This window comes from Macaca mulatta, chromosome 9 (genome assembly GCF_049350105.2).
Source record: "Macaca mulatta isolate MMU2019108-1 chromosome 9, T2T-MMU8v2.0, whole genome shotgun sequence".
In the NCBI taxonomy this organism is placed as follows: domain Eukaryota; kingdom Metazoa; phylum Chordata; class Mammalia; order Primates; family Cercopithecidae; genus Macaca; species Macaca mulatta.
This window is the reverse complement of record NC_133414.1, coordinates 125,980,919-126,003,276: the sequence shown is the minus strand read 5'-3', so window position 1 is coordinate 126,003,276 and position 22,358 is coordinate 125,980,919. Positions and strand designations below refer to the sequence as shown.

At 38.1% G+C, this 22,358-nt stretch overlaps 2 protein-coding genes across 12 annotated transcripts in view; one reads left to right on the top strand and one right to left on the bottom strand.

Moving 5' to 3' along the window:
- The window catches only part of NHLRC2 (NHL repeat containing 2), a 53,464-nt gene extending 50,937 nt beyond the window's left edge, over positions 1-2,527 (bottom strand). For 6 of the 10 annotated variants that reach the window (XM_077947551.1, XM_077947554.1, XM_077947550.1 and 3 more), the window contains exons 1-2: positions 2,475-2,527; positions 2,138-2,364 (exon numbers count right to left, since the gene is read on the bottom strand). Coding sequence is in view for 2 of the 10 variants with exons in the window: in XM_015148221.3 (XP_015003707.3) it covers positions 2,138-2,315 (178 nt within the window). In the remaining 8 variants the exon portion in view is untranslated. The remainder of the gene's footprint in view (positions 1-2,137; positions 2,365-2,474) is intronic. The other 4 variants (XM_077947552.1, XM_077947555.1, XM_028826886.2 and 1 more) reach the window with 1 other exon arrangement.
- Positions 2,528-2,594: 67 nt separating this feature from the next.
- DCLRE1A (DNA cross-link repair 1A) lies at positions 2,595-22,106 on the top strand. Of its 2 annotated transcripts, none has more exons than XM_015148218.3 (10): positions 2,595-2,835; positions 3,335-4,465; positions 6,248-7,909; positions 9,542-9,675; positions 11,076-11,194; positions 12,640-12,780; positions 14,351-14,496; positions 15,277-15,431; positions 19,598-19,739; positions 21,523-22,106. In XM_015148218.3, exons 2-10 carry the CDS (start codon positions 4,006-4,008, stop codon positions 21,681-21,683), a joined length of 3,120 nt encoding a protein of 1,039 aa, XP_015003704.3. In that variant the 5' UTR covers positions 2,595-2,835; positions 3,335-4,005; the 3' UTR covers positions 21,684-22,106. The 2 variants fall into 2 exon arrangements, with proteins under 2 accessions (XP_015003704.3, XP_015003706.3); XM_015148220.3 differs by having other exon boundaries at positions 2,785-2,952.
- Positions 22,107-22,358: the final 252 nt, after the last annotated feature.

Sequence of the window (22,358 nt, the reverse complement as noted above, 5' to 3'; positions counted from 1 at the left end):
GTAAGCTTTCCTGTAAATTAAGAATTTTACATATATTACTTTCGAAACAAATAATAATCCTGAAAGGTAAATAATAGTTCAATTTTGCAAGTGAGAAATATAAGCCTTGCAGGTCAAGTAACTGGCTCAAAATCACACAACAACAAAATGGAAATAACAAGGATCTAATTCCAGGTCTGTGTGAATCTACCCATTACACTGCACTGTCACCCATAAACACGTAAGTCTTCTAAGAAATAAAGCATACAGTGTTTTAGATAAAGTTATGTGTATGACTTCTTGATTATAGTTTACCACTAAAGAAACCAAGAAAATAGTCATTTCCAGCATTCTGTCCTCAATAATCGGGTCCAGGAGAAAATCATACTATGTTAAACACAAACCCTGAATATTTTACTGTGTTTTTTTACTTATGAGTCACAGAAGTCAAATCTCATGGGAATAAAATACACTCCCTGTAAATACAAACAAGACTAGAAAATAAAAAACATTCCCCAAATCCCAGTTGATGGCCTGCTTGTTTATAACAGTGTACTTAACTGTATAACTACCTTCTGTACCAAAATTTTTTTAAATCATCTATTTGTATAGATGTAAACAATATTTTAAAGTTTATTTGATTTGATAAGCTTTCATGTACCCAATTCTTTTGTAATAATTCCACAATATTTCAAATCCAGTATAAGATTAATAGTAGGAAAAATAAGCACTTCTCAAGGTGGGTAGTGCAAAAGGCTTGGAAAGACACCAAATACTCTAGAGGCTGGTTCCGGTATACCTCCCATGAGATAACTGAACTCTGCCACATCCAACCAATTAACTATACATGTGGTTTCAGTGTCACGCCAGGACACATGCCAGAACCACCAGGCAAAGCAAAGCTACTCCCATCCAAAGAAGGTAAAATACGTTTTCATTTATCATGGCAAGATGTGCTTCACAAACATCCCTGCTGGGAATATCTATTCCTTCATGCTCCAAAAGCTCACATAGCCAGGATTTAAACCCTGGAAATAGGCTATAATTGATTCTAATTTTTAAAAGTATTAGTTTCACGACTTTGAACGGAGAAGCACAGCACAGCTAAGAAACCAGCAAATCTAGGGTCTGTATAATCCAACTGGGGCAGTTATCAGCTGTGAGGCCCTGGGCATGTTATTTAACCTCTCTGTGCTTCTATTTCCTCAACTGTAAAAGAGAAATGATACGAGCACCTCACTGGGCTATAGAGGTGAATGAATGTTTAGGACTGTGTGTGGCAAGCAGGGCGCAGTGGCTCAAGCCTGTACTCCCAGCACTTTGGGAAACGGAGGCGGGAGGGTCACTTGAGGTCAAGAGGTCGAGACCAGCCTGGCCAACATGGTGGTACGCCGTCTCTACTAAACACACACACACACACACACACACACACACACACAAAACTAGCCAGGCGTGGTGGCGCGGACCTGTAGTCCCTCTACTAAACACACACACACACACACACACACACACCTAGTCCCTCTACTAAACACACACACACACACACACACACACACACACACCTAGTCCCTCTACTAAACACACACACACACACACACACACACACACACACAAACTAGCCAGGCGTGGTGGCGCGGACCTGTAGTCCCAGCTACTCAGGAGGCTGAGGCAGAGGTCGCAGTGAGCCAAGATCACGCCACTGTACTCCAGCCTGGGAGACACGGCGAAACACCGTATCAAAAAAAAAAAAGGAAGTGTGTTATACATGAAAAAGTGATCAATAAGTGTCAAGATGATGCCGAAAGATGAGACGACACTGGGGAACCACACTGAATGGACAGAATGGTGTGGACGTTGCAATCATTGCCACCGGAGACACTTAACACTCACGGAGTGTCTACTTGACTATCAGGCGCGGGCAGGACTCAGGATACACAGGCGAGTATCCACCCCGTGCCAGGGAAACCCCCAGTCGGTGGCCGCCTGGGGACCCCTGGGAATTGCAGAGTACGCGAGCAGCGGCCCAAGTTAGGCGAAGGGCCACTCCCTGGGGCGCCAGCGACACATACCCGCTTAGCCCCCCGCTTCGGGCGAGGGCGCCGTCCCCGAGGAAGGGGAGGTGCCGGGAGGGGCCCCCACCCCGACGCCAGCCCCTCACCTTCCGGAAACTCGGGTACTGACAAGTCCTGCTCCCAGCCGTCCACCTTCTGCAGATACTGGTAGACCAGGCTGTCCTTCTCCTGCTGCGTAACGGCGTCGAGCAGGGCGTACTCTAGCGAGGTCTGCGCGGGGAGCAGGCCGGAGAGGCTGCGGCCACGGGATCCAGGCGCCGCCATGTTTCCGCCGGGCTCCCGAGGCGGCCGCCGGGCTCGCGGGAGAGTCTCGCTGGGAAAGACAAAACGTTCACTGTCCTGTGGTTTCCAAACGGCGCATTCACTTCACCCTCCACTAGCCCCACTCCACGCCAATGACACTTTTTTCTTTTTAAAGCATACCTCCAAGTGCCAAAAGTCCAAATCGGCGCAGTTCCCGGGCACGCAATTAAACTGCCGTCCCGACCCACCCCGCCCCTTCTCGGTCCCCACGCCGCAGCCGAGCCTGGACATTGAGAGCGCCAGATTCAACATGGAATGAGGCCTCAGGAACAGCTTCCCAGAGGCCCAAAGGGAACCATCCCCCACCCTTCACATTGGGAATTAGCAGGCTTCCGAACAAAAATAAAATACAATAAATCCGTAGGACTTAAAAGAGCAACCTATTTTTTTAAAGTATTTTTAAAGTCTCTCTCTTTGACCAGCATCCGCCGATTCGACACGGCAATGACAGCGGGAAGTTGTTCCCGCCAAGACGCTAAAGGTAAAGGGGGTAGGGATAACCTCCAGAGAGAAGGTTTTGTAAGCTGGGAGTGACTGGCGCGAATGGCATTCACTTACAAATACAGCGTTTTGTCATCTGGGAGTGCTGAAAGTGCGGGTGCGAACAGATTTTTAGGTGGGGGTGCGGAGGGGAGCGGATGCAGCTGGAGCGGCTCCCTTGGGGCGCCGAGTGGCAGGTGGGCGGCGGCGAGGGTCCTTGAGGGCAGACCTCAGAGTCTTCAAAAGGGGAGGACTCTGAGGGCTTTTTTGGAGCTGGCTGTGCTTCCTGGAGAGGGTTAAGGCCCCGCTTCCTGGCCTTGCAGCCTCTAATGCCAGAAGATAAGGGAGAGGCTGGCGTGTGACCCCGTTTTGAGGTGGACAGAGGGCTGGCCACCTTCGGAACCATGGGTGCAATACGGAGTCAGACGTCAATACAAGCCCACCGTTTCACATATTTGAACTTTTTTCACATATCTGAACTTTTCTTGTTCACTGTGCAGGGATTGTTCATTGCTGCTGGAGGAAGATCATGGACTGTCCCGGGAAACTGAAGTGGTTGAGTATCCACTAGTCGTGGATAATGGCAGTGACTTCGCAGTTTTTTGCGAATTACACATCTCTTTGATTATGTTGTGACTAGTTTTGTTGGTAAACTGAGATAGCCATTTAGTGTTTAGGATACCTGTTGATCCACTTGTCCAGGGAGTGTGGTTGGATTTATGAATTATTTGGACGGTTGTCCACTTGAGAGAACGACAGTAGCTTCATAACAATATTACAAAGCTCATTCTAAGATTAAGCTGTTGAACCTATATTTCCCATTAGTGCTTAATTTTCGAAGTATTATTCTTATTTTTATGAATCAAGTCCTGGAAAAGGACAAGATATTTGAACGAAATAGCACCCATAATGGAGAACTCCACAGTTGCTGCTCCTGTGATAGGTTTATCTTAGTTTTATTGTGGTATGTATGGAACAGCAGGTGTTGTCAGATACAAGGTTTGTAGCTTGCTAATATGTGCATTACCAACATTCCAGATTCCCATTGAGTTGGTGGGGGTTTTGTTACCTTTGTTTTCCCAGCAAAATAATTCTATAACTTCTTGTGACAAGAAATGGACTCTCAATTTACTTAAGATTAATACTTCTTGAATGATAAAATCATTTTGCCATGTTAGAAGACATTTCCGAAGAAGACATTTGGGAATACAAATCTAAAAGAAAACCAAAACGAGTTGATCCAGATAATGGCTCTAAAAATATTCCAAAATCTGTTGAAAAAGGAACAGATGGAAAACACCAGTCAAAACGGAATAGAAACAGAAAAAGAGCCACAGAAGCTAAAGAGGTGAAGGACCATGAAATGCCCCTTGAAAATGCAGATTGTCAGACTTCTGTAGCTTCTAGTCAGAATTCAAGTTGTGGAGATAGTATTCAGCACACCCAAGACAAGGAGACTACTCCAGGAAAGCTCTGTAGAACTCACAGAAGCCAACGCGTGTCCCCAAAGATACGTCCAGTTTATGATGGATACTGTCCAAATTGCCAGATGCCTTTTTCCTCATTGATAGGGCAGACACCTCGATGGCATGTTTTTGAATGTTTGGATTCTCCACCACGCTCTGAAACAGGTAAGACTGCAGAAAAGCTAGCAGTTTCTAAATCATCTAAAAAGTCTTCATTAGGTCAGACATACCAATTCAGTGAAACAAGGAAGGCAAGCAGTAAACTAAAAGAGAGATGGGACACTGGGAGACACCCCCCATACTTGTCAACGGTATAATAGTAAAGAAAATGGCAGACTAGAAAACAGTTTAAATACGTTGGGTTGTTTCATAAAAGTTCCTAAGTATCTGGATTATTTTCCATAAATGTTAATTGAATCCTTACTATGCTGGGTACTTTCACACTGTTTACTTACCCGACTTTCACAACCACCATATAAGGTAGGTAGTATTGACATTTTATAGATGAAAGTTCTTAAAAGTCAAGTAACTTGCCCAGTTGGTTATTTTTATGGAACTCCTTAGAAAACTATAAATAGGCTGGGCACAGTGGCTCTTGCCAGTAATCCCAGTACTTTGGGAAGTCGAGGCAGGCGGATCACTTGAGCCTAGGAGTTCACAACCAGCCTGTGCGACATGGTGAAACCCCGTCTTTACCAAAAAAAAAAAATACCAGAAATTAGCCACGTGTGGTGGGCTACTTGGAAGGCTGAGGTGGGAGGATCACCTGAGCCCAGGAGGTGGAGGCTATGGGGCGCTGTGATCATGCCACTGCACTCCAGCCTGGCGGGGGCGACAGAGTGAGACCTTGTCTGAAAAAAAAAAAAAAAAGCATAGATATAGTATGGTTTCTAAATATGGTTATGTTTTAGTCATCATGCTAATGTATACAGGAAGAGGAACTGTGAGGGAGTCTTAGGTGATTAAGATTCTAACAATAAATGTGTCAAATGATAATAAAAGTATGCTTTTTTTAATCTTCTAAAATATGTAATAAGTATTTAACGTAGAAAATCCTACTTGGAATATATATGGACAACGGGTTGTTGTGATTATTTTTATATTTTAAAATCATTTATATTCCATATATAGATTGTTTCATCTAAAAAAGTTAAATTCAGTAAAATAAAAAAATACTCAATATGGCTTTCATGTTAGCTATGATTCAGAATAAATTTTATTGTTAACCTGTAGTTATTTTAAAGTACTGCATGAAGACACACACACAAAAAACCTCTTCTTTAAATTTGGCATTAGCCTTTCCCATAAAAGGATAGCAAGTGAAAACCTCATAAATTTGCTAGTAATTTGCTTTCATGTAACTTGAAAATCAAGAATGGAAATTGGAGTCCGTGATTGAAGACCTTAGGGTGAAATGTCTTATGGATGAAGCCACCTCAAAAAAATTTTCCTTCCGTTTTTCACTAAACTCCTGTGAATAGACTCTCAGATGGCTCTCTTGAATTAAATTCCATTCTATAACAAATGCTTTTAAGAGGCATTTTTAAGTTAGGTTGTAAGCCATGACGTTTTCTAATTTAATATAAGAAATATAACATCTTTTTTGAGGGGAGGGAGGTGTCATTTTTTTATAAACCTGGAAATTAACATATACAGGGATATGCCAAGATGGCTTATAGAAAGTTTCTCAATCATGGTAGTATGACAGGGAATAGTTTCCAAATTAGTAAAGCCTTATCATTAACCAATTTCTCAAATTCTATTCTTAGAATAGAATCTAAAACTTGTTCAGCGTATCAACAATTATAACTACTCTTATTAAAATTGTTACTTTTTATTGTATACAACGTGAATGTTAAATAATGGAACCCAATTTATACTGCTAATGTTGTCAAAGCTTAGTATATTCTTTGATCCTGTAATTTTTTTTCTTTATTAAAATTTCAGAATGTCCTGATGGTCTTCTGTGTACCTCAACCATTCCTTTTCATTACAAGAGATACACTCACTTCCTGCTAGCTCAAAGCAGGGCTGGTGATCATCCTTTTAGCAGCCCATCACCTGCGTCAGGTGGCAGTTTCAGTGAGACCAAGTCAGGTGTTCTTTGTAGTCTTGAGGAAAGATGGTCTTCGTATCAGAGCCAAACCGATAACTCGGTTTCAAGTGATCCCTTACTGATGACACAGTATTTAAAAAAGTCTCCATCTCCAGCCAAAGCCAGTGAAAAGATTTCTGCTAATATCCAAACGTCCCAACAAGCTCTACAATTTACAGAATTTGTTGAGAATGACAAACTGGTAGGAGTTGCTTTGCGTCTTGAAAACAACTCAGAACACATAAATTTACCATTGCCAGAAAATGACTTTAGCGACTGTGGAATCTCCTATTCTCCACTTCAAAGTGATGAAGACACTCACGATACCGATGAAAAACTGGATGATTCACAACAACAACTATTTTTTACCGAAAGCTCTAAAGATGGCAGCCTCGAAGAAGATGATGACAGCTGTGCTTTTTTTAAAAAACGACATGGTCCCTTACTGAAGGACCAGGATGAGAGCTGCCGCGAAATGAACAGCTTCTTAACTCAGGATAAGTATGATGAAGGATTGTATAGATTCAATAGTCTAAATGATTTGTCTCAACCTATTTCCCAAAATAATGAGAGTACTTTGCCTTATGATCTGGCATGTACTGGTGGTGATTTTGTGTTGTTTCCACCTGCATTGGCAGGAAAGCTCGCTGCTTCTGTTCATCAGGTAGCTAAAGCAAAACAAGATGAGCCAGAATTTCACTCAGCTCAATCAAATAAACAGAAACAGGTAATTGAAGAATCAGCTGTTTACAATCAGGTTTCTCTTCCGTTAGTTAAGAGTTCAATGTTGAAACCTTTTGAAAGTCAGGGAGAAGGGTATCTTTCTTCCCAACCAACCCAAAGTAAAATTAGAAAATTATCAAGTGAGAACTTGAATGCTAAGAATAATACTAACTCAGCATGTTGCTGCAGAAAGGCATTAGATGGTGTGCCCGTTGGTAAAGCTACAATTTTAAATACAGAAAACTTTTCTAGTACACCTGCTCCTAAGTATTTGAAAATATTGCCTTCTGGTCTTGAGTGTAATGCAAGACATCCTTCTACCAAGGTAATGAAGCAAATGGATATAGGTGTGTACTTTGGACTACCTCCCAAAAGAAAAGAAGAAAAATTGCTAGGGGAAAGTGCATTAGAAGGGATAAACTTAAATCCAGTTCCAAGTCCTAACAAAAAGAGGTCCTCGCACTTCAAGAGGAAGGCAGAAAAATCTTTAAGTGATTTAGAATTTGATGCAAGTAATTTAAATGAGAGTCAGCTTTCTGTGGAACTTTCTAGTGAGAGGTCACAGCGTCAAAAAAAGAGACGTAAAAAAAATTCACTGCAGGAAGGAGTGTATCAGAAGAGATCAGATCACCTTATTAATACTGAATCTGAAGCAGTCAATTTAAGTAAAGTCAAAGTGTTCACAAAATCAGCTCATGGTGGGCTGCAAAGGGGGAACAAGAAAATCCCAGAGTCATCTAATGTAGGAGGATCAAGAAAAAAGACATGTCCGTTCTACAAGAAAATACCTGGTAAGTTGAAATATCAATACTCGATGTATCAACAAAGACAACATTTTTGAACTTTGTGTGTGTGTGTGTGAAACAATTTTTCGTATGTGTTTCCTTTGCTTTTGTGATACTTCATGAGCCTCTAACGTAGATTTGGTTTTTGCCTATTTTATTTTTTTTTGCTCCATTCAGTTCATCAAGTTTCTATTAAACATGTCCTCTATGTAAGTGACTATACTAGTTAGGTAGATATTACAGGCTATAGAAAGATTAGTAAGAGAGGAGTAGGGATTCAGCTTAATACAAAAGGAGGAAAGGCATCTCTGTAAATAACTATAATAAAAGGCAGCCTCTAAATGCTTGTGAGAAATGCAAAGTACTAAATAGTTTCAAAGATGGGAAATGTCACAGGTTTTACCTATCATAGTAAATGCCAAAAATTTAAAAACCGTATTAGAACTTAGTTTCTCTGCCCTTTCATATACTTGGTTGCTGCCAGCATATACTTGGTTGCTGAAAGATTTTTAAAGTGCTTTATTGATGTTCTAGATCTATAATTTGTTAATATAGCATTTATATATAGAATAGCATTTATATACTTCATAACACAAGTGGTGTTTTTAATAATTATTTTGATTAATTTTCTGTACTTTATTTTATTTATTTATTTAGAGACAGAGTCTTGCTCTGTCACCCCGGCTGGAGTGCAGTGGCGTGATCTCAGCTTACTGCAAGCTCCGCCTTCCGAGTTCACGCCATTCTCCTGCCTCAGCCTCCCAGGTAACTGGGATTACAGGCACCCACCACCATGCCCAGCCAATTTTTTTTTGTATTTTTAGTAGAGACAGGGTTTCACCATGCTAGTCAGGATGGTCTCGATCTCCTGACTTTGTGATCCACCTGCCTCGGCCTCCCAAAGTGCTGAGATTACGGGCGTGAGCCACTGAGCCCGGCCAATTTTCTATACTTTAAATGATCCTAAAACCGTGTGTTGATAAGCCTCAGTAGAATTGAGAAGTTATGCTTATTTATTTGCACATCGCCAGTCAGTACACTTAATTATTTCTTGCATGAGCACATTTTACAACAGTATTTCTCAACCTCTTCTTCATCACTGCTCCTCTAAGGAACCTTTTTAGACATTTTTTTTCTTGTTTCCCACCCCTCTTCTCCAGTTTGACTGTGCAGCGAAATTCAAAGATGATAGATACATTGTTTGTGTCATATGTGAGATTATGTTGGCCCTCAAGCATTTTGGCTTCCTTAGATCAATACTGCCCCCACTGAAAATTCATGTTTTAGAAGAAAGTTAGCATTCTCCTTTTGCTGTTTTGCAGAAGTCAAGTGCTAAGTATTATGAAAGTATTAGTTAAAACAAAGAAGTAATTGGTTTGTAACCTAGAATTTTAAAAAATTCTTTGGTGCAGTTATTCACAAATAAAGGTCTCTATACTGAGATACTTGGTAGAAACTTTTAAGACATTCTCATATTTAGTGTTACCTTTTGCTAAATTTATGTGGTATAAGTTTTTAAATATAGTTAAATTGGAAATAAGAGGTAAAGAGGATAGAGGGTTCATTCAGTATTTATCATCAAATTGGGTATCTTTGTTAGCTCTTGCTCAGCCTACTGTGTTGGTATTTTTATTGCAGGAACTGGCTTTACAGTTGATGCCTTTCAGTATGGCATGGTTGAAGGTTGCACAGCCTATTTTCTCACACATTTTCATTCTGATCATTATGCTGGATTGTCTAAACACTTCACATTTCCAGTTTATTGTAGTGAGGTAAGTTTTAGTATTCTAACTTTTGACTTTGTAGAATGCTGTGAATTTCTAAGCAATTTCGTTAAAAAAGAATAATTAAAACAGTCAGATCTTTCATTCTACTAGAAAAAAATATGAGAAAACATATTCCACATAAAAGTTCTAAAGTTAAACGAGTTAACATCAAGTTTCAGTTTTTAGAAAATATATGTTTTATTACATGGAAACAAAAGATAAACTATTTCACGAAGTACTAAAAACAAGAAGTTGCATTCAGTAAACATTCACTGAAAGCCTAAATGGATTCTAGGCAAAATACAGTCAGCCTGCTGTATCTGTGAGTGCCCTATCCATAGATTCAACCAACTGCAACCGAAAAGATTCAAAAATAAAAAATAATACAACAATGAAAAATAATGCAAATTTAAAAATATAGTATAACAACTATTTACATGGAATTTACATTGTATTAGGTGTTATAATTAAAGATGATTTAAAGAGGGTATGCATAGGTTATATGCAAATACTGTGCTATTTTATGTAAGGGACTTGAGCATCCTGAGATTTTGGTGTCCTCAGGGGGTCCTGGAACCAGTCCCCTGCAGATACTGAGGGACATGACTGTATCGAGCTTCAAGGAGCTTATAACCTCCAGAGGAAACATTCATAAATAATGCCACATTGGAATTGGTATTATAATAGAAAAATGAATGGAGTACCTAGGAGTAGGGAGAAGAGAGTGCTTTACCCTGTCCTGGGCTAAGGTTAGACACAGTTTTGTGGTAAAAGATACCTTGAACTAATTATTAAAAAGTGAACACTTTAATGCTCATTACCAAAGGCTTGAACTAGAATTTGATTTAATCCTCACAGCATTCTTGAAGCGTGCTTCAAGAATTCTTTTTATTAATGAAACACCTGAGGTTTGGAGAAGTTAAGTGACATGCCCCAGGTCACAGAGATAGTAATGGCAGAGTCTGAACTTGTATGCAAATCTGTCTGATTCCAGGACCAGGCAGAGGAAAGAGCATTCTAGGTAGAGAATAAAGTTTATGTAAAGGCACAGGCACCTGAGAAATATGCCCATTCCAGGCACTTCAGATAATTCAAAATGGCTAGAACGCAAGGTAGGGAATAATAGGAGACAAATCCACAGGAATGGGCTGGAACCAGATCAGTCAGGCTTTTGTATGTCATAGTGAGGATTGACTCTTCACAGATGAGGTGAAGTCAGTGACGATGTTCAAGCAGAGTAGTGGCACAGCCATTACAGGAAATTCTTTCTGGCGTTGTGGAGTGTTTACTTAAATATGAGCAGGAAAAGGGATGTTATTAAGATGCTATGGTTCTAAACTAGATACGAAATAAAATACTTATTTAATGTTTTACTGCATCAGCGATAAGCACGTCCTGTTTTGCAGATAACTGGCAATTTGTTGAAGAACAAACTTCATGTGCAAGAACAATATATTCATACATTGCCACTGGACACTGAATGTGTCGTGAATGGTGTCAAAGTTGTTTTGCTTGATGCCAATCAGTAAGTATTAAAGTCATCTTAATAGCACATTTTTTAAATGTTCAAAAGGACAACACATTGGCATGATTATTTAATAACTTTTTCCATTATAATTAATATGCTTGATATTTCTTAAAACTTGAGTAAGATGTTTCTCCTTTTGAAAAATAATGTGCCCAATTATAGAAGCAGAGATTAAAATTAAAGGGATCCTCTAAATGTTATCTAACCCATTTTTTTATCCGGTTTAAATTACTACACTTGACATCTGAGATTCCATCTTATTTTTTAAAATACCTTAACGTATTGTTGCTGCTGTTCTTTGCAAGATAACATTTTGCCATTTTCTTTAGTATCATATATATAAATTAACAGCTTGTACTCCATTCGGATATTAGAGGGTCAGTTTTATCTCCTCCTACCCCTCTTTAAGAAATCATTCAGGCTTTAGATATTAGAGATTTGGAAGATTTTTGTTTCTTGGAAATAGCCTCTATTTTTCCCTCTTTTTTTCTTTTAATATAAAGTACTATCAGCATTCATGTTGTCAAAACACATTCATGTTATCAACTCTGCCGCTTTCTGCTTTCCATAGAATGTTAGCCCTCTGTACCATAGAGGTCATAGATGAAGAGAAAGAAGACTAAATACAGGTTTCCTAAAATCCAGGCCAAGCTATTACATTAGGTTGCCTTTAAGTTTTTGTCTGCTAATTTTGCTGCTGTTTTTTTTTTTTAATTGCCAGTTTGAGTTCTGATTTTTTTTTTTTTTGAGACAGAGTTTTGCTCTTTTTGCCTAGGTTGGGGTACAATGGCACAGTCTCAGCTTGCTGCAACCTCTGCCTCCCAGGTTCAAGCGATTCTCCTGCCTCAGCCTCCCAAGTAGCTGGGATTACAGGCGCGCACCACCACACCCAGCTAATTTTTGTATTTTTAGTAGAGATGGGGTTTTGCTGTGTTGGCCAGGCTGGTTTTGAACTCCTAACCTCAGGTGATCTGCCCACTTCGGCCTCCCAAAATGCTGAGATTACAGGCATGAGCCACTATGGGTGGCCAAGTTCTGATTTTTAAAGTCAACTTTATGGGGTTTTCACCATAGATCACAAAGTTAGCATCAAGCTAGTATCACATAGTTCGATGTCTCAGGCATACAAAACAGTCTTACCAGGCATAATATTCCTAGGATTCAGAGTTCATTTCCCAGGAGCCAGCCAAGGGCCAATCCTGAAGACATGCTTTTCTTGGGAATGTGTGGAGGTTGAGCAACCTGGGTCTGCCTTTCCTGCACATCAGTTCTTTTTATGATGTAAATTGCCTTGAGTTGAAGTGCTGCATTTCCTCTGTAGTGCAGTGCTATGTCATTGTGGTCAGCTAGTAAAGTGTGCTAACTTGGTGATAATTGAAATAGATACTGTTCCTTGAGGTGCTTGCCTGTGTTAAGAACACTCCTTTGAAATTTGTGTTCAGCTGTCCAGGTGCTGTCATGATCCTCTTTTATCTTCCTAATGGTACTGTCATATTACACACGGGAGACTTCAGAGCAGATCCCAGCATGGAACATTCTCTTCTTGCGGACCAGAAAGTCCATATGCTGTACCTAGATACCACGTAAGAGAGGTTTTTTGTGTGTGCTTCCTTTTCCCACTGACAGCCTTTGCTCTCTGTATTATGGTTATCAAAATGACGGCTTATTGCCAATCATTATTTTAAGGCTCTTTATCAGAGGGCTGCTGTTTGAAAAATACATATATACTTGGTTAAGGGCAAATTTGAGATTGCATGTGTTAACTGACTACAGCTCATTTTTTTTGCAATTTATTTTTGAAAACATGTTATATGAGAAGCCTGTTAAACAAGGAAGAAAAACTTAGGAGCAAACTTTAGGAAGACACCCTTTTAAGAGTAACTGTGTAGCTACTAATTGTGAAGAGAAGACAGAGGCCAAAATGTGATTCTGTTTTTGGGTATCCAAAGTTACTGTTGTTCTTTTCTTAAAAGATAATTTATAAGTGACAGTTTTGAATTCCTGAGTACTATAAATATAATGGCATAAGCCATTACATTTTAACTGTGTGTGTATTTCTCCCTAGCTTTATTAAGTAAATAAAAATTGTATATATTTCTGGTATATGACATGATTTTATATATTAAAATATCTCACCAACTTGTTAGAAATTATCTTAACCATTTCAACCTGTTTCAAGGAGAAGTACGTTTGGGTACGATATTTTAGTAAAAGATGGTCTTTCCGCATCCAGTTTTCTCACATTGTAACTGATTTTTCCACTCTTCTATATGAGTTTTAAGCACTGGATAAATTAAGAAAATAAGTTTTTTTAAAAAAAATCCTTTTTTGTTACCTAGTTCTATTCTGATATGATTCTGAATTTCCTCATGGGTTTTTAATGAGAAAGTTTTTCTTCCTCTTCTCTAATGGTTGACTAGCAAAAACAATTCCAAAAACTGGGAAAAATGTTTGTTTTTTGTGGCTTATTACATTTTTAGTGAAAAAGTGCTTGCTTTTCATCTCAAATATAGATAGATAGATAGTAGCTTAGAGTTAATTTTTCACTGGGTTATACTGTATGGAGATAGAACCAACTGGATCTGTTGTATTTGTGTGTGTGTATATGTGTGTGTGTGTACGTATACGTATATATACACATAGTATATATATTCTGTGTCTGTAAAGAATGATATTAATATCAACCATGTCAATATTAACTGATTTAAAACTGTTTCACTAAATTCATGTTTAGTTTAATTACTTTAATCATTTTTTATTAAGTCAATCTTTAGTCCAGATATAATCCTTATCAATATGATTTTTTGATAGTGTTTGGAGTTAAATAAAAGATACTGAGTTTTATAATTTATAACTAAAATAGCTGGCTTGCTAGAAATATTCTTGGGGAAAAAAGTCTTCAAAAAGACAATTTTTTGAGAGTGATAAAAGAAATATAATGAAAAAGATATATTGAAAACTTACAATTTGATCATAAGTTAGTAGTAACTGGTAAATAATTCTAACTACAGGCAGTGAGATAACTTGTGGTGTTAATATATTATACTGCTGTTGTATGTAAGTTGCTAATGCTTGTTTTCTAAAATAGCATCCAGCTTAAGGTGATGGCTTTTTTGTTGTTCTTTTAGTAAGTACCATGATTCCATGTTACAGATATTGTAGCCCAGAATACACCTTTCCATCTCAGCAAGAGGTTATCCAGTTTGCCATCAACACTGCCTTTGAGGCTCTAACTCTAAACCCACATACTCTTGTTGTCTGTGGCACTTACTCTATTGGAAAAGAGAAAGTCTTCCTAGGTAAGTGATAGGTGTATCTAATTTACATTAATATATTATAAAGATCAGATTCTTTTTGCATAAAACCCTTTAAGTTTCTACTCTTGCATTTGATAATTATTTCCTGTAATGATTCAATATTACCTTTGAAGTTGAAGGAAAATTTGATAGTTTGAAACATTTAATCTTTGAAAGGTTTGACTTTAGGGAAACATTTGATAAGTGTGTTTAATTTAGGCTTTCTAGATATAAGAAATTTATAGAGCAACTGCCCGTGCTACATTATTATTTAGTAAACTTTGAAAGATGATTAATGCATAGTTGTATCGCTGCATTCTTTGAGGATAATAATTATGTTAGCAGTTTTAATTTTTGTTTCTAAATGATTTCTGGATGTATAACTTAGTTTGTCCAGGTAGTATTGTACTAATTTGCAAAATACTTTCTATTTCATCTTAAGTATGGCCACATTATATCAAACATTAAAGATGATAAAGCCGGGGCTTTTAACTTCTTCAAATTTAGTTCCTTCCCTTCCTCTATCCACTTTCTATACACTTTTGCAGTTTTTAAATAGTAAATAGTAAGCCTTTAAAACTAAATTATTTGGTTTTCTCACAATTTATTCCACACAGTAAACTAACAAAATGTTTCTGTCTTTTTGAGATATCATGGTAAAAGTGTGAATGTTTTGAATTTCCTTTTATTTGGTAAATTCTTACCTTAAAATTTGCTTAAGCTGTAACTATTTTTTTCACAAGCTGCAAGTTTACTATTTTTAACCTTTTCTTTTGCCCATAGCCATTGCTGATGTTTTAGGTTCAAAAGTGGGCATGTCCCAGGAAAAATATAAAACTCTACGGTGCCTCAATATACCAGAAATTAATTCACTCATCACTACCGACATGTGCAGTTCATTGGTTCACCTTCTCCCAATGATGCAAATTAATTTTAAGGTAAGCATTCAAGAGATATGTCTTTTAGGGTGAACTAAAAAAGGTAATCTTATGATTTTAAACTACATTTAACTTACAGGAATTCAATTATAATAGAGTCACCCATAGTAAAATTTGCCCTAGACGATCTTTTAAGAGGAATTTTAAATGTTCATAGTTTTTCCAGATGTGCAACTCTGTAGAGTAATTCATATGCCCACCAGAAGTTTAGGAACTAGAGAACTAACATATAGGAAGGAACAAAAATGGAAAGGTATGCAGCTATCTGGTCATTAAAACCTTCAATTTTTAAGATAATTTTCCAGTTCTTTCTGGGTGAGTGGAGAAATGAGTGGAGAATCTAAGAGGTTCTTACTTTACTTCAGGTCTATTCTATTCTGTATTAATATTAAGCCTTTCTAGATTGATAAATATTGAAAATTTACTTGTTATGACAATTAAATGAAATAGTGGAAGTGTATCCTAAGAGGAAGTTTGAACATTAGTTCTAAAGTGTAAGTTAAGACATATGGTATGACCTTGCTGGGATTTGGGGGCTTATTTGTCAGATTTATTCGTATACTAACTAAAGTTTATTCCATATACTAACATTTTGACACCTGGCAATTGAATACATCAAACCTGTATATTAAAACAAATTCAGAACATAATGCATGAAACAATGTATTTTCACATTTGTTATTGTGTTTATGAAATAAAAAGAATGAATTTTCGGTGAGGCAATGGAGGCAGGAAGACTAGAGCATGGCGTGAAGAGGGGCTGGATACTTTGATGGCCAAAGGGAGGAGGGTTGCTTGTTTGTTGGCCATCAGAGATGAGGATTTTTATGTTGTGAGGGACAGAGAGAATCTAAGATAAGAGAATAATTGATGAAGTAAGGTTTCTGAGCAAGACCTGAAAAGTAGGTAATGAGGTGCATCCACTTTGAACAGGAAGAGGGCCACCTCTTCCTCTCTGACAGTTCTTTCGCAGCCTACCACTCTACAGACTGTGCGTTCTGATGCATATGGCCTTCTTGTAGAGAGCATATATTTACAAATCCCAACTTAAACAAGATTTAGATTTTCACTACTACTCAAGCGTAATTTTTTTTTTTTTTTTGAGCAGTCTCACCCTGTTGCCCAGGCTGGAGTGCAGTGGTGCAACCTTGGCTCACTGCAACCTCTGCCTCCCAAGTTCAAGCCATTGTCATGCTTCAGCCTCCTAAGTGGCCGGAATTACAGGCATGTGCCACCATGCCCAGTTAATTTTTGTATTTTTAGTAGAGATGGGGTTTTGCCATGTTGGCCAGGCTGATCTCAAACTCTTGAGCTCAAGTGATCCGCCTGCCTCAGCCTCCCAATGTGCTCATATTACAGGTGTGAGCCACCACGTCTGGCCTAAGCATAACTTGTTAATACAGGAATTCAAGTTGGTTTTAATAACTCAGAAATGTTGATTCTGAATGATTTTTTGAGGCTAGTGTCCTTGGAGGAGTGATCTGGAGTCATTAAATCTATATTTTTGATAGTCAAGTCTGTATGTTTCCACATCTAGGATTTTATAATAAAACACAAGTTCTTTGTGAAAAGGTCAATCTGTAAGGCTCCTAGGTGCTGATGGTATAATACATGATGAGAGATAGAAAAAGCTGAGAAAGAGCAGGTGGTTTCCATTAGGAGGTGGGGTTTACTGACCTCCTGCCCACTAGGCTGTAAGTTTGCAGAAAGTGAAATCTGTATCCTCTTTTCCTCCACACTGACCCTAGCAACTGTGTAACACCAGAATGGATATTTACTGGTATTGCCTTCAATCGTCCCTCCCCTTCCTCCATTAAAGTGACTGGGTATTGATTTTTTGAAGATTTCTTTTCCTTTTAATATTTGTTTATTAAACATTCCAGCAATGATAATGGAAATACATATTTAAAATGTTTTTAAATAGGTGATACATTCACAATGGTAAAAGCAAAAATATAAAACAGCGTATTGTGAAAAGCTTTTTTTCCTCCCCTGTCCCTCGTTTACCTACATATTTTTGGAAGATTTCTTTTTTTTTTTTTTTTTTTTTTTTGAGACAGAGTCTCGCTCTGTCGCCCAGGCTGGAGTGCAGTGGCTTGGTCTTGGCTCACTGCAACCTCCGCCTCCCGGGTTCACGCCATTCTGCCCCAGCCTCTCGAGTAGCTGGGAATACAGGCGTCTGCCACCACGCCCGGCTAATTTTTTGTATTTTTAGTAGAGATGGGGTTTCACCGTGTTAGCTAGGATGGTCTCCATCTCCTGACCTCGTGATCCTCCTGCCTCGGCCTCCCAGAGTGCTGGGATTACAGGCGTGAGCCACCGTGCCTGGCCTTGGAAGATTTCTTACCTCCAAAACACACATGGAGCAGAAGCTGATGTTTGTAATTAGAGCCATTTTTTTTTTTTACCAGCCAAAAGTTGTGTTTCATGAGACATAATTACTTTTTGTGAAAAGGTAATCCTAATACAGTTTTCAAGGTGCCCGGGGTATGCCTGAAAGCCTTTGAAAGGCTATAAATAATACCATTCATGCTATCTAGTTCAACATCCCAAGTTCACGTATGTGCTACATAGTTGACTACCAACTGATTTAAACCTGACTGATTGATTGTGGTAAATTGTTGTAACAGTGATGTTATAGATGATTATTTGCATGCTGAAAAAATACTTCTGGTAACATTGCTAAAAGTATTTTTCTCCCAAACTGGTTACAAATAAACTAATAAAGAGAGACAAGTCATAAATCAGGGATTTCATATTGACTAAACTATTCTTAATAAATTTCCTCATGAGAATAGTTCTCAAATTGTGGTTAATGGGCTACTTGTAGCTGCTGGTAGTCTTTTTTTCTGTAGATTTGGCTTATATGATAATACCCGAAGTTTTTGTTTATGGTACAGGTTAATGATGTTTATGTGGTAACTCTAATTTGTCCCACAAAAAGCAAATATTAGTTATCATTTAATTCTTCTGGATGGTTTTACAGAGACAAATAGGAATGGATAGGTTTGATGATGTGTATTGAAAGTTGGACTCAGTTTATGTATTATATGTATAATTACTCTAAACCTCAGTTTCTTATTTTCTTCCTTTGTGAGGACAAGGGCAGAAGGAATAGTGATTAAACAAATAATATTACATTAGCTAGGTCCTAGACTGAGCAAGGCAAAAACTTGCAAATTTGCAGAGCCAAGAATATTGAAATGGAAATTTAGTTACGTATCAATAACTTTAACTTTTTTGGTGTGCATAGTAATTGGTAAGAAATATGGTTGTCTTATGGTAGGTATTTTTATATTCACTTCTAATTAATAAAAGGCTCTTATTTGATACAAAAGAGAGATCAAAGGATTGTTACCAGTTCATCAACAAAATGAATTTTATTATTCATTCTAAGTCTTTGAAACTATGGGTTTTCATCTCCAGACCAAAAGTGTTAGATTTTTTGTATCCCTCATGCCATTATTATTTTAACTGTATTTCTCTTATCTTTCAAAGACTGAACTTCGGTCATTGATTTTCTAAGAGTTTTATCAAACGTCATCATTTATGATTACTTTAGGGAAGTTTTATTTTACTCAAGACTTATAAGGGGAGCATATTACTTTGAACAATAGTGGTATGAAAAGTTTTAAAATAAATCTAGTTCGTGTTTAAAGGGTAAAAGTCTTAAACACCTGAAAAGAATGCTATTAAGCAGCTATAAAATGTATCTCTGTGTTGAGTATAATGCTATTCGCATAAAATTATTTCTGTCCACCTAGCTATCCCCTTTTGGTGTATATGCATGGAGATATGTTTGCATTGGTGTTTACCATTGTTGATATTATCTCTGTGGAGTAAGATTTGGAGAGTAGTTTTTTTGTTGTTTTTGGTAGCTATCGGAATTGTAATTTGTTTATACCTATTTGCTTGTGTTTAAAGTTGTCTCATTATACTTTTTTTTTTCCAGACTGTACTTGTTTAACTTCAGATAAGTAAAGGAGAAAATATTTTATATATTTTTTCAGTGATTATTTTTTAGAAGTATGGCACTAGGTTGTTGAAGCTAATGCTTAAAAAGTGAAAACTCCCCACGCCTGCGCCAGTATAACATCTTTAATCAGTCTGTTTTATTCCACATAACCCGTCTCCATTGACCTCAGTGTGCTATTTTTATTTAATAGGGCTTACAGAATCATTTGAAGAAGTATGGTGGGAAATACAATCAGATTTTGGCGTTTCGACCTACAGGATGGACACACTCTAACAAGTTCCCTAGAATAGCAGATGTTATTCCCCAGACCAAAGGAAACATTTCAATATATGGTATAGTTATTAAATTTTCTGACTTTTAATGTTTATAATTACTTTACATTTTTAAAAATGTTGTAAAGTTCAAATCCAACAAAAACAGGCACCAAAGAATTTAATAATTCAAGAGTTTTCAAAGCTCTCTACAACTCTAATCCTGTGTCTAGTCCATTGTAAACTGATATAAAGGAGCTTGACTAGTAGATAGACATTAACAAATATAGATCATTTCACTTTGTGATCAGTGATATTGAGAAGAAATTACAGAATTACTTGAAAGGACTACTGTGGTTACATACTGGAAGTATAGATGACAGTGTGAGATTGGGAGCAGGAAGATGATGGGTTAGATGTGGTGACAGCAGGAGATACAGACTTGCCTGTTTTCATCCTTGGAGGAGGTTTACCACTGCCTTCAGAGTTGGCTTATTGTAGTGACAGCTGATGGAAACATGTTTGACGTGTCACCAGACCAGTGATTTACCCTAAGCCTCTAAAGACCCTAGCATACTGAAAATAGGACCCTTTTCACCTTTCTTTGTGGTACTTGATCTTCAATAAAGAAGATAAAGTGTGTGGGGGGGGGGTTTCCTATTTTTTTTTTTATGTGTGCAAAGCTTGGGGACAAATCCACTTACCTGCTCTGGAAGTGAGAGTCTCCTGCTTGTTATTCTTCACATTTGACTCATATTTCTTCCATATTTTCCTGAAACCTGTAGCTAAGTGAAGTGTCTAAAGGAGGAATTGTTTAAAAAGAAGAAAATCCTAATTAAATAGGACTCTCTAGAAATGCATGTTATTAAATATACACACAAAAAAGTAATAGATTTTTGAAAGTTCTAAGTTTCATATCTGTATTAGTCCATTCTCACACTGCTTTAAAGAACTATCTGAAACTGGGTAATTTATGAAGAATAGAGGTTTAATTGACTCACAGTTCCACAGGCTTAACAGGAAGCATGACTGGGAGGGCTCAGGAAACTTAAAATCATGACAGAAGGCAAAGGGCAAGCAAGCATGTCTTCCCTTAGTGGAGCAGGAGAGAGAGAGAGAGAGAGAGCGCGCGCAAACAGGGAAATGCCACACACTTTCAAACCGTCCGATCTCCTGAGAACTCACTCACTATCTTCTTCTTCTTATTATTATTATTATTTTATTTATTTATTTATTTCTGAGACAAGAACCTTGCTGTGTCGCCAGGCTGGAGTGCAGTGGCAAGAGCTTGCTTGGCTCACTGCAACCTCCATCTACCCGGTTCAAGCAATTCTTCTGCCTCAGTCTCTCGAGTAGCTGGGATTACAGGCATGAGCCACCACGCCTGGCTAATTTTTGTATTTTTAGTGGCGATGGGGTTTCACCACGTTAGCCAGGCTGGCCTCGAACTCCTGACCTCAGGTAATCTGCCTGCCTCGGCCTCCCAAAGTGCTGGGATTACAGGCATGAGCCACCATGCCTGACCAAGAACTCACTCACTATCAGAAGAACAACAGGGGGCAGATCCACCCCCATGATCCAGTCGCCTCCAGCTAGGCCCTTCCCACAGTACATAGGGATTACAATTTGAGATGAGATTTGGTTGGGGACACAGAGCCAAACCATATCGGCATCATTTTAATGTCTTAATCTTTATTATTCATAAAAGATATCAACAGGTTTTCTTATGAAAACTAAAGCACCAAGGAGTTTTTGACAAAAATACTGTGGATTGCTTTTCTCTTTTGTTTTATTCTATTTTAGGATTGTGTATTTTTAAATTAATTTGATTTTAGTGTACAACTTCGTTTCTTTGGTATTACAGGAATTCCTTACAGTGAACACAGCAGCTACCTAGAAATGAAGCGCTTTGTCCAGTGGCTGAAGCCCCAGAAAATCATACCTACCGTAAATGTTGGCACCTGGAAATCTAGGAACACAATGGAGAAATATTTTAGAGAGTGGAAATTGGAAGCCGGATATTGATGATACCTCCAAGTATTCAGTAGTAGTTGTCGCTTGGATGTAGCTTGTTAGTAGTTAAATCTATAGAGATATGAACTGCACTTTGTGTGGAAAAACCTCAGTGAGATTATTCAGATAGTTTACTTTCTCATTTATGTTTGAACAACATGTTCATGGTGCTGAATGCCTCTCAGTGTCATCAAGGATAACTGAAACTGGGTCTCCCTGGGACCCTTAATTTCTTGTCCCCTGCCCTCCATGGGCAGTTATATTCTGCATCAAGCCTTGGAAGAGGAAGCAGAGGCAGATTCAGAGACCAGGGATTAATGATAATTAATAAACTAGATGGAAGTATTATATATATAAGTAATTATGTATCTTTAAAATTATGAGATGAAACTTTTATATGACATGCATACCTAAATAAAATTAATATAAAATTTGTTCTAGTGTCTTTTGGTTTTTTTGTTTTGTTTTTAGTAGACTTTATTATTTCTTTATCTATTTATTTTTGAGATGGAGCCTCGCACTGTCACCTGGGCTATAGTGCAGTGGCTCACTGCAGCCTCCACCTCCCGGGGTCAGGTGGGTCTCCTGCCTCTGCCTCCCGAATAGCTGGTATTATAGGTGCCCACCACCATGCCTGGCTAATTTTTTTTTTTTTTTTTTTTTGAGACGGAGTGTCTGTCGCCCAGG

Coding starts and splice junctions, on each gene's coding strand:
- DCLRE1A (XM_015148218.3), top strand. CDS start 4,006: ATGTTAGAAGACATTTCCGAAGAAGACATTTGGGAATACAAATCTAAA. Junction 4,466..6,247: donor TCCACCACGCTCTGAAACAG/GTAAGACTGCAG, acceptor TTAAAATTTCAG/AATGTCCTGATGGTCTTCTG. Junction 11,195..12,639: donor GTTTTGCTTGATGCCAATCA/GTAAGTATTAAA, acceptor ATTTGTGTTCAG/CTGTCCAGGTGCTGTCATGA.